General features: G+C 49.8%; 1 protein-coding gene and 1 long non-coding RNA gene across 14 annotated transcripts in view; one reads left to right on the top strand and one right to left on the bottom strand.

Moving 5' to 3' along the window:
- Positions 1 to 12,094, top strand: part of LOC102445074 (ataxin-2-like) — a 249,598-nt gene that overhangs the window by 152,647 nt on the left and 84,857 nt on the right. For all 13 annotated transcript variants that reach the window (XM_075914768.1, XM_075914775.1, XM_075914772.1 and 10 more), the window contains 4 exons: positions 6,450 to 6,557; positions 8,806 to 8,876; positions 9,370 to 9,680; positions 11,237 to 11,300. In XM_075914768.1, coding sequence (XP_075770883.1) covers positions 6,450 to 6,557; positions 8,806 to 8,876; positions 9,370 to 9,680; positions 11,237 to 11,300 — 554 coding nt within the window. The remainder of the gene's footprint in view (positions 1 to 6,449; positions 6,558 to 8,805; positions 8,877 to 9,369; positions 9,681 to 11,236; positions 11,301 to 12,094) is intronic.
- The window catches only part of LOC142823552 (uncharacterized), a 141,727-nt gene that overhangs the window by 85,541 nt on the left and 44,092 nt on the right, over positions 1 to 12,094 (bottom strand). The window lies entirely within an intron of this gene.

The raw sequence follows: 12,094 nt of genomic DNA, 5'->3' as shown, positions 1-12,094 counted from the left end.
TGAAGCATGCCTTAAGGTACCCGAAGGCGCACTCCACGGGGTTGCAGGCCCGGTCCAGGTGGGCGTTAAAGGTGGCCTGGCTGTGATCCAGTCAGCCCGTGTACAGCTGCATGAGCCAGGCTATTGGGGGTAGGCTGCGTCCCCCACGATGCACACTGGCATGCTGATGGCCCCGACGGCGAGGTCCCGCTGGGGGAAGTAGGTCCCCACCTCCAGCCTGTGGCACAGGCCTGAGTGCCGGAATATGCGGGCGTTGTGGGCTCGGCCAGACCACCTCATATAAGTGTCTTGGAACTGGCCCTGGTGGGCCACGTGGGCCTGGAGCACCACCTAGCAGTAGCTCTTTGGGTTGAACAACCAGGCCGCCTGGTGCTCCAGCACCCAGATGGGGACGTGGGTCCTGTCTACGGCTCCCCCGCAGTTCAGGAACCCCAGGGCGGTGAAGTTGGTGAGGGTGGTGTCCAGGTCATGGGGACGGATGACCCTTTGGAGCAGGACATCGATTGCACGGATGACCTGCAGAGGGGCACGGGATGCACAGAATGAGACGCAGTGAGTACAGGAGCCCTTGGGGTGTGCCCGCCGCCCTCCAATACCCCCTCCCCTGGGGGTTCCCCCACAGGCCCCCCCCGGCCTGGCCCCATCCTTTGCCAAGGGTGGGTGCGTGGGGCCCGGGTGGCCTTACCTGCCGGACGACTGTGCCGGTGGTGGACCTGCCCACCCCAAACTGGTTCGCCACGGAGCGGTAGCTGTCCAGGGTGGCCAATTTCCAGAGGGCGATCGTGACCCTCTTGTCCATGGGGATGGCAGGGCAAAGGCAGTGGGTCCTGTACTTCCTGGCAGATTTGCTTGCCTCAGAGGCTCTCAGCAGCCTTCAATTTTAGGCACCATGCCTAGGGCTTCAGTTTGCTGCTTGTTGAGCTCTTTTCTTCATTGGCCAGTGTATAGTAAAAGGGAGAATAGACTCCACAGTCCTTTTCCCCAAGTGGCAATGGGGAGGTGGGTGTTGGGGAGGGAATCCAGGTCCACTCTCTACTCTGGGTTCCAGCACAGGACCCTGTGATAGCTGCTGCTTACATGAGTCCCCAATGCTTGCTCCAAGACCCCTGGGCTACTTCCCCACACTTTCCATCCTTTCAGCTACTCATGCATGCCACGAGCTGTGGGAAAACTTCTTTTTATAGCCAGTCTCAACTGGTGTCTCTAATTAACCCCAGGTGTCCTAATCAGCCCAGGCTCACCTCACTTTGCAGTCCTGGTCAATTAGCACTAGGTGCTCCACTGCCCCTGATTGCCTCTGCTGGTTTTGGACCATCCCCCTTCCTGTTACTCTGGGAACAGAAACATTCTCAGTTAGAGGCTACTATTCCTCCTTTTCACTCCTTTTTTGTATCTGTGCCTTGAGCCTGTCACACACGTCCCCCCTGCACCTCTCTCTTCCCCAAGGGGGGGAAGCTGCTGTTGTGGTTGGCAGACAGGCAGGCCTTGCCTCTTTCTTATTCTGGGCCTGGCACCCTCTTCTCTCTGCTCTGTTGGCAGGCAGCTTCCTCTCCCCCCCACCTCACTTCAGCTAGCTGTTGGGGCTGCTGGGTGTGTCATGGGGGGAGGGGGCTCTGCTGCCCTGCTCCTGGCCGGGGGAGGGGGAGGAGGACCCCTTCTTCCATTTTCTTGGGGGGCTACCTGGCCCCCTGGTTCACCACCACAGGCCTGAAATTCCATCATTCCTGCTGCTACCTCCAGGGCAGAAGAGGTAAAGGGGCTGCTTTAGGACCACTCCTGGGATTTTTATTTCCTTCACACAGCTTGCTCTGTGGTGGGGGTTGGGGGGGAGTTTGTAAGGGGCCCTTTTCCCTTCTGGGTCCCCTGGGGTGGTGGCTGGTGCAGTTTTTGTGGGATGCTGGGGCTTGGAGGGTGGTTCACCTCCCCATGGTTTCCCCCCTTCACTTCTGCTGCTGCTGCTCTCTCCCCAGCCTCAGTCTCTGCAGGGGCTTTTTCCCACTCTAGACCTCACTGCTTGCCCCCCCTCCTTTTGCTCTGTTGGTGTCCTGCAGCTGGTGTTGTGGGCCTGCCACTCAGCTGCTTGTGGGCACACCTGCTCCTCTCCCCACCTAGCAGTGTCTGGCCCTCCCGCCTCTGCTTTCTTGAGCAGGCCCTTCCTCACTGCCTGTCCTCCCTCTCCACTGCCTTTCCTCCTTTCCTGTGTGTCTATGTCCCCCCTTTTTCTTGGTTATCTTTCTTGATAGTCCCAGGGTCCTTGCTTCCCTATGTCAGTCAGTTGTGGGGCCTGTAGGGGGGTCTGGCCTGAGGACGTTCAGGGGCCTGAGGCCCCAATGCTCTGAAGGCTGAAATGGCAGTTTCTTGGAGGACACATTTGTGGCTCCAAGGCCAAGGTGGCTCTTGCCCTTCAGCACTGGGGAGACTTGTCATGGTTTGCTGCGGGGCCCGATGAGGTCTGCCAGCACTCCCGCCAGCGAGAATCTTCCCCTGCCCTCTCGATGCTGCCATTCCTCCTTGCCACTCTGAACACCCAGGGCTGCAGGCTGGGTCTCCACAGGTGTCAGGTACTCTCCTTCCTTTGGGAGGGGGGGTACTCTGTCATCTTCCTGCAGGAGACCCACACCGCTCTGGCCACCAAAGCTAACTGGCAGATAGAGTTGGGGGGGACAGGGTCTACTTTAGCCACCTGTCTGCCAGTCAAACCAGGGTGGTGACCCTGTTCTCCCTGAACCTACAGCCCAATGTGCTGGGGACCACCAAGGTTGTACAGGGTTGCCTGCTGCACCCCCATGTTCGGGTGGAGGTGCTGATGTTACACCTAAACGTCTACGCCCCGACGTATAGCCCAGAGAGTCTCCACTTCTTCCAGCCGGTGTTTGCCTTCCTTGGCTCTCTATATCCTCTATATCTGGTCCTGGGTGGGGATTTCAATTGCGCCCTCGAGGAATGGGACCGCATGGGGACTGAGCAGTGCCTGGCCACTGCAGACGTCCTCAGGGAGATAATAGACCAACACTCCCTGGTGGACGTCTGGCGCGCCCACCACCTGGACGAGGACATGGCATTCACCTTTGTCTGGGTGGAGGGTCAATGGTCGTTTCACTCCTGGTTGAACCACATTTACCTTCCTTGGCATCATCTTTGCTGGACCTCTAGCATTCAGCCAGCCCCATTCTCGGACCACTGTTTGGTGGCCATGATGGGCTGTCTTTCTTCGGAGAGGCCGGGGCCGGCCTACTGGCATTTCAACAAAAGCTTGCTGAGGGACGTGGGCTTTGTAGTGTCCTTCTGGGAGTTCTGGTGTGGGTAGTGGTGCACCTTTCCCTTAGCACGGCAGTGGTGGGATGTCGGGAAGGGGCACGTGCAGCACTTCTGCCGTGACTACCCCCGGGGGGGCCAGCCAGTGGCAGGATGTGGCGATAGAGCAGTTGGAATGGGAGGTTTTAGAGCTAGAGAGGCGGCTGATCACCGGCCCCAGAGATCCATCCCTCTGCCGATTGTACCAGGAGGTCTGTCGTTTGCCCTCCTGTCCTTGGATCAGGAGAAGGCGTTCGACCAGATGGACCACGGGTACCTCCTGGGCACCCTGCGGGCCTTCGGCTTCAGGCCCCACTTTGTGGGATTTCTCCAGGTGCTGTATGTTTCTGCAGAGTGCTTGGTTAAGCTCAACTGGACCCTGACCTCACCGGTTAGCTTCGGGTGGGGAGTACATCAAGGCTGTCTGCTGTCGGGCCAGCTGTATACTCTGGCCATCGAGCCCTTCCTCCGTCTCCTTCGCAAGAGGTTGATGGGGTCGGCACTCCGTGAGCCGGAGATGCAGTTGGTCCTGTCAGTGTATGCTGACGACGTGCTGCTCATGGCCCAGGACCCAGGCAACCTGGCGTGGGTGGAGACCTGCCAAGCTGTTTACTTGGCAGCCTCCTCCACCCGGGTCAACTGGGTCAAGAGCTCCCTCCCACCTGCGCTTCAGGCCATCAGGTGGAGCGCAGGTCCGCTGCTCTATCTTGGTGTTTTCCTTTCTGCCACACATCCCTCCCTGCCGGAGAACTAGCAAACTTTAGCGTCCAGGGTGACTAAGAGGTTGCGGACATGGACAGGGCTGCTCCGGTGCCTCTCCCTGCCAGGGAGGGCACTGATGCTTAACCAGCTGGTCCTCTCCATGCTCTGGCACCATCTCAACACCCTGGTCCCGCCCCCGGGTTTCCTGGCCCGTATTCAGCAGCTCATGCTGTGGTTCTTCTGGCCAGGACTGCATTGGGTCTCTGCAAGGGTTCTCCGTCTACCCCTGCAGGAGGGAGGGCAGGGCCTGATGTGTTTGCGCATGCGGGTCCATGTCCTCTGCCTCCAGGCTCCCATAGGATGCCGGTAGTCCGGCGTGGAGCACGCTGGCGCACGCTTTCCTTCGCCGCTTCCAAGGGCTCTGATATGACCTCTCGCAGAAGACCTCTCAGATAAAGGAGCTGCCGGCCTTCTACCAGGACCTCCTCCGGGCCTGGAAGCTGCTAGAGGCGACCAGGTCCTTGGGAGCCACCGTGGGGGCAGACCTCCTCGCGGAGCCCCTGCTACACAACCCCCATCTATGTGTGTAGGCGGCGGTGTCCCCCTCGGTGCACCGGAGGCTGGTCCTGGCAGAAGTCACCAGGATTGGAAACCACCTGGACTACAACCAGGGAAACTGGGTGGATCCTCCTGCGCTTGCTCTGCATATAGGGCTCTCCACCCTGCGTACTCCCCAGCGCGTACTTCAGGAGGTGAAGGACGCTTTGCCGCCCACCACTCGGGTTTACCTCGACAAGGTCCTGTGAGAGGGTGCACCCCGCCCGCCCCTCACCCCTGGCCCTCCTGATCTCTCCATCGGCCCCCGGCCCCACCTGCCTTCCCAACCGCCTCCCCCTCATCACCCGAGCCGGCTGCACCCGTTGCAGCTGGTCCCATTTTGAACAGCAAAAAGTCATCTGTACACTCTTGTGCTTCACACTCCTCACTTCCCCACTCTCGTGTCCTGCCTAGATACGAGATGGTGGGACCTCCTACCACCAATAAAGGTTGGGGAGCCCCACTGGGCCAGTCTCTATTCCACCTTTGTTCCGTGGCTTGCCAGACACATCTGGAGAATCCTCCACAGCACTGTGAGCACGGGTGTGTCCTTGGTGCTGTTCACCTCTGTTCCTGACACTTGCCCCATCTGTGTCGAGAGGGAGACTCTGGCGCACATTTATCTCGAGTGTGCCAGGTTGCAGCCCCTTGTTTGGCTCCTCCAGAACCTCTTGTTGAGCTTCTGGCTGCACTTCTCCCCTCACCTATTTAATATATTCACACCCCATCCGTGGCCCCACAAAGTTGTGGGACCTCATCAACCCCCTCCTGGCTATCGCTTAGATGGTCATTTAGAAGACCAGGGCGCAGAGGTTGGGTGAGGGAGGGGCCTGCAACTGTGGGGCCTATTTCCACTCCTGTATCTGTTCACGCATCCAGGCAGAGTTCTGGTTCCCTCCTTTTAGCCCTTTGACCTCCATGCCCGTCCCTGTTTTTTCTTTAATTTGCCCCCTGTAATTATTTGGCATTATGGGTTCTGTGGATACTCCCCGTAGGCTGGAGGGGGAGATCCGTTGGATGTGGGTGGGCTTACGCCTGCCCACCTCCCGAAGTCCAGTAGGACTACTTTTTTGTATCTCTTTGACCTGACCCTGTGACACTTCCAAGCTGGTATCTGTGCTTGGGGAGGCAGGAGTGTTGATGTAGCTGTGTCAGTTACGTGGGGGGGGTTGGTTTCTTGTGTCTGACTGATACAGCTATATGGATCTACATTTTAAATGTAGACTCAGCCTAAAAAACTTCTCACTTATTCCTCTCTATTTCTCTTAACAGAATGTAGGGTGCAGATACCGTCACACTTAGTTCAAGGTGACCTGAAAAGATTTTTTTTTAAAATTGATTTGCAGCCTTTTCTTGTGCCCAAAATATCAATAATATGAAGTCCAATTTTTGTTACCAGATTGCTTGAAGGTCTCAGAACTCCCAAACATCTATTGCACCTTAATTAAAGAGCCCAGTGAACTGGAGTTTTCTAACCGAAGCATTTTTTATCCAAACAGTTTAAATCTTTCACTTGGCTCTTGGTAGTTCTTTTCACTAATTTTCCAGTGCCATAGTCCTTCAGCCAAGGCAGAACCTGAATTTCTAATGTACAGTAAAAACAAAGTACCCAGGTTCTCATTAGTCATTAGGCATCATAAAGTATTAAAAACAAGGAAATCCATATTTCCCTTTGCAGCTCACTTTTAACAGAGTTTTTTTATAAATGTAAAATGGTTGTTAGCTTCCTCTTATGTTCTCTTCTGGCCTAAAGTTTTCCCCAAAATATTTCCTGCAATTCTTGCTATCTTCTTTAAAGTGTGTGTCTATATGTTATATGTATTTTAAAGTAACTTTGAATTGAATTATATTTCTAGCTAAAGATTCCAGGCTTCAGGACCAGAGGCAGAATTCTGCAACTGGAAACAAGGAAAATGCTAAATCAAGTGAGATTTCTCCTAGCTTCACTAAACCTGAAAACAAAGGTTTGTATTTAAAATCTCCTTTAAATATTTATAGGGTAATTCAGAGAATTGTAAGCACAAATCCCAAGTATCAGTTAGTTACGTTAACATCTATTAGTTTTAAAAGGCAGTCATATCAGCTTTCTACAAGTAAGCACTTTTGTTCATGAAGCTGTGAAAGTGAACAGCATTGCAAACTTGTCAGGGGAATTATTCCTTAACCATTCCATCAACATTAAAATAAAATGTGGAAACATGTCCATTTACTAGTTTTGTTAAGACTTGTTTTTAACCAAGCTTAAATGGACCAGAGTTTCCCTTTTTAAGTATTATGGTTGTGATACATAAATTATTTGCTTCTTTGATATTATACCTCTCGTAGCAACAAAAAGTAAACTTATGGTTTTGATTCAGGTTTCTTTATAACCTGCTCCATAGTTACTCATACAGGTCTCAAAAATCTCATATGATATTATCAACACTTTTGCTGTTTAATCTCTCATCTTAAAATGCTAATGCTTCTGGCTGTATGTGATGTAAACTTTAAGGCTATATTATTGCATTGGCATCTGATAGAGTGCACTGCAGAGTTCCGTAGCTCTACATCTAGATTTTCCTATTTCCTGTAGCAAAAACCTATGTATCTGCCAAAAATAACCATGATTTCAGTGGTAAGGATTTTGTACTTTTTAAGAATGCAGTTTGGGAATTTTGCAAAACTGTACATATGCAATGAAGTAGCTGAGTGTTTTTTAAAAGAAGAAAATAAACACCACAAGCCAAATACACAGGGAAGCCTTGGAACTTAACTTCATTTACAGGTTTGGGACCCATCACAAAGGTATGAACAAAGACATTACCTGGCTAGCGCACTACCCTCCACATCCTAATGACTTAACAACAAACAAACAGTGGGTAATTAAGAACAGTTTGCACTTTCTCTATCAGCTTCATGTGGCATGAACACCCTAATGGACCCCCCCCCATCCCCTATTATTTTGGAACTGGACCTTTATTAACTCCATTCATTGTGCCCACAAAAACTCATGATCCCATCTACATGTTTTGTTAGCCTTTAAGGTACTGCTAGACTATTAGTTGTTTTTTAAGTTTTTCTAGTTACAGACTAACACAGCTACCCCTCTGAAACAAAGATCTACGTTAATGTTGCAAATTTGAAATGGAAAATGTAGAAGTTATGTTTCTTAAAGTCTGAATAACATGTGAGTGGAGAAATTAACTAACAATTATTCAGAAATTCATTGACCTAGTCACAAATAATCAATTAGCTCTAGTTTTTGTGGTTAACTGGCACACAGGTTGTACTAGTTAGGCCAAATTATTTTGTATTTGTTATAACACTTGCATTTCCTTGTTCATTTTAAATTTGAAACTTGATGTTGTATTAATGTGTGTGTTCTTTATTGTGAATTATGGCCTGCTGTCATTCCATTGTAGGGTTCTAGTAATATAAAGAACAGGAGCTGTTTTTGTGTGGTTTCCATAAAAAGAGTAACAGACTTGTGCTTCAAATGGTTTAAAAGCCATGGATCTGACAAAACTAATTTGAGAGTGGGAAAAGCAGAATTCAGCTAGACTGCTTCACTTTGGGGAAACAAGAGTGAGTGGCTGCAGTTCTTTGAGATACAGAGCTGCATCTACTTCTCTGTTTTGTTTAGCAATGAGAGCAGAAGGTTGATACATTTACTGGATCTTTCCTCTTTAGTACAGCTTATGATTCTGGAGGTTGGATTGTAATTAAAAATTAAGTGTCTCTTCAGACAAAGCATAAAATATAACTTAAATTCCCAAAAGTGTAATGTATTTAAGGGAGCACCTAGTTAACTGATCAATCAGTTCAGTATTGGGGCTTCTCATTTTCTTGAATCCAAAGCACTACATAAGAATTGTCACTGAATGTTTGTTTGCTCCTGTTGGAGTAGTAAAAAATTTCCAAATCAAAAGTATCAACTTTCATTCTTGGAATCCTAATATTCATGTTACTGACCTAAAACAAACCTGTAACATGAACACTCTAATTCACTATTCTCCCCCCCCCGCCCCCATTCCCTATTTATTTTGGAACTGGACTTTTAATACTCTGTTCCTCTGAAGAAGTGGGTTGTACCCATGAAAGCTCATGATACCATTTACATGTTTTGTTAGTCTTTAAGGTGCTGATAGATTATTTATTTTTTAAGTTTTTCTCATAACTGCAGTTATGTGGAGTAGAAGTTTGTGCTTTTCATATGTATATTATATTTGGCAGGTGTATCTTCAGTTGTTTCAGAACATAGAAAACAGATTGATGATTTAAAGAAATTTAAGAACGACTTTAGGGTAAGTGTCTTTCATGTGAGTATTGAATAAAAAGGGAGTTACATACCATCCTTTTCCTTTGCTGTGCTTTTTTTCAGTTAATGAGTTGAAGCGCATTTATCAATAGGAAAATAGGCCCTTAAATTAATGAGTACATGTTAGAATGTTATTTGAACAAACATCCATATACAATTGAGATACAAGCCAATATAAAGCAAGTCAGTGCTGACTCTTCTTAATCTGTATGTTGTACTTGGGTGTCTCCAAATATTGAGTATATGTAAAATGCAGATTATAATTTAATTAGTGTCTATTGGAACATATGTGTGCTTATTTCTGTTTTTAGTAATTAAACCTGAATCTTCAACTGCAGGAGCCTGAAATTATTTTAACTGAACAATTTATGGAAATTTTCTTCTCTTATTACACAAGTACTGTTGGTAATAATGCATGTGTGTTCTGTATCGCTGCATAGGGTGATATTTACCAAAATGTTAACTATTTGTACTATCAGTTACAGCCAAGCTCCACCCTAGACACAGTGGATCAACTGCTAAACAAAAATCCAGAAGGTGAAAAATCCAGAGATGTGATTAAAGAGAAAACAGAATCAAACTCTGAAGAATCTGTCATTGAAACCAGCAGTAATGCGAACTCTAACAGTGGCAGTAGCAAATCAAATAGTCCCAGTATTTCTCCATCAACTAGCAGTAGCTCTGAGCAGAAACGAGGACCAGTGGTAACCTCTCAGGGTGTACAGACATCTGGACCTGGAAGTAAACAAGGTGGTAAAGAGGATAAAGAAGAGAAGAAAGATACCTCAGAGTAAGTAATTGTGTTCTTAATAAGCAAATCTGTTTTTTTAGAATCCCCAGCAAAGGAAAAAGCCACTCTTAACTCGTAGCATTTACAGGAGGCCCTCATGATTTGCAGAATCAGTATTCATGATTTCATGTGTTTGCAGATCTCTCCCATCCCCAAGCCCCTCCCCTTCCTGCCACTGCCCTGCCCTCTTCCCCCATTGAACCCCATCCCCTGGCCTCGGGGGAGGGGCAGGGAACGCAGCCTTGGGGATTACGGGAGGGGCCTGTTGCAGGGTGGCAGGCGTTGCGGGGAAACAGCACTCGCTCTGCTTCCCCCCACTCCCAGTATTCACTGACTTCACCATTCGCATTGGTGTCAGGAACGTATCCACTACGAATGGAGAGGGTTTCCTGTATATAGGATTTAATCTTCATAACGTTAGGTGGGTAAAGATTATCTGCATTTTACAAATGGGGCAATCTGAGGCAAAAGTTAAATGACTTGCCCAAAGTCATGAAACAGCTAGTGGCAGAGCTAGAACACTGGTCCTCCTGATACCTAATCCTGCATTCAATTGTCTAAAGCAGGGCTGGGCAAAATATGGCCTGAGGGCCAGATCCGGCTCGCCAAGCCACCACATCTGGCCCACGGACCACCCTGCCGGGACCCTCAGGCACAGAGCTGCCGCAGTTTAAAGTGCAGTCTGTGCAGCTCTCTGCTCTGTAGGCAGGGGCAAACTTTGTGTGATCTCCTCACCCCCAGCCCAATCCTCAGCTCCTATTGGCTGGAAACAACCACGTGGAGGGAGCAACCTGCAGTTTCAAGCAGTCTGGGGCTGCAGCAGGCAGGGAGTCCAGCCTGCTTTGGGGGTACTGCAGGGCTGCTGGCCAGGAGAGACTTAGGTAACTGCCTTCCAGCCAGAGCCTGCCTCTGGCACTCCTGACCCCCAACTCCCTCCCCTAGGTCACCATCCAAACCCTCTGCACCCCCTTTTCCCAGGTCACAGTTCCTTCCCAGACTTTGCACCCACTTCTACGGCCCCTTCCCCGGGCCAGAATCCTCTTGTGCACCCAAACACCCTCCCTGACCCTACACCCCAATCCCCTGACCCAGGTCACAACCTCCTCCTCCACCCAAACACCCTCTCAGACGTCACACCATCTCCTGCACCCCAGTCCCTTACCCCGTGCGCACTTCTGCACCCAACCTCCACCCTAGACCCCTCATTTCTACAGGAAAGTGCGGCCCTTGACCACTTTGCAAAATCTTGGAGTGCCCCCCCCCCCACCCCCACCCCCCCCCCGCAAATTATTGCCCACCCCAGTCTAAACGCTGTCCCGTTGTCAATTGGAATAAGCACCATCAAAAATATGCTTTGTAGAAATAAGTTTTAGTTGATATTTTTCCTTTTTCTTTCCATTAGATTAGCCATGTGCCCCAAGTCTTTTCTAATTTGACAATATTTTTTATGTTGTGATGGGACTTAGATAACTCTAAAACTTAAACTGTGGAAGAGTTCAAGGAAATGTTTGTGAAGGAATATCGCTGAACTTTAAACTGTGTGTTTTTGTTTATAGGCAAATTAGGAAATCAACACTTAATCCTAATGCAAAGGAGTTCAACCCTCGATCTTTCGCTCAAGTAAGTTTGGTGGTTGTATTGAGTGATGTAGCATGTAGTGACATTCAGCCTGTCAAGTAATTGCACAGTAATATAGTTTTTCCTTGTATACTTGGGTCAAGTACGTTATACTCTGCTAGTTGAGAGTTCAGGCTGGTGTACACTGGGAATTTGCATTGATACGGCTATGTGTCTCAGGGCTGTAAAAAATTCATACCCATGAGAAGTGTAGCTCTGCTTAACTCAACCCCTGGCAGTGTTCCCTCTAAGATTTTCCATCCGTGAGTGAAGTGAGTTTTGTCTTGTGCACCAATATTGACGTGATATGCGCTTGTTCAGATGTGTGTCACTGCGGCACCCCCTAGTTACTAACAAAATTACACACACATACACGCTGCGCTCGCCAACCCCAGCTCTCCCCTCTGACCACAGGGGAGGGCTGGGATGCACGTGGTAGCTCTGGCCCTGGCCCCTGCAACTGTTGCTGCTGCTTGCCACATAGCAACTGACCCTGCTGGCCAAATCTGCCGCTGCTCCCCATGCAGTGGCTTGGACCCAGGCCCTGACCACCGGAGCAACCGCCACCGCCTGCCATGTAGCGGTTTAGGCCCGGGCCCTGGCCGCCGGAGCTGTTACTGCTGCCCGCCACGTTGCGGCCCAGGCCCCAGCCACCAGAGCAGCACCACCCATGTGGCCTGCCCTGGCCACAGCTCCATCCCTGGGGAATTACTAAAGTTAGGGCTAGGGATGCATGGTGTCTGCCCAGCTACTCTTGGAGTGGGACAGGCACTCCATGTGCGCCCCACCCCTCCACA

The sequence above is a fragment of the Pelodiscus sinensis genome, unplaced genomic scaffold, assembly GCF_049634645.1.
Source record: "Pelodiscus sinensis isolate JC-2024 unplaced genomic scaffold, ASM4963464v1 ctg43, whole genome shotgun sequence".
NCBI classification, from domain to species: Eukaryota; Metazoa; Chordata; order Testudines; family Trionychidae; genus Pelodiscus; species Pelodiscus sinensis.
This window is presented reverse-complemented; position numbering and strand designations above follow the sequence as displayed.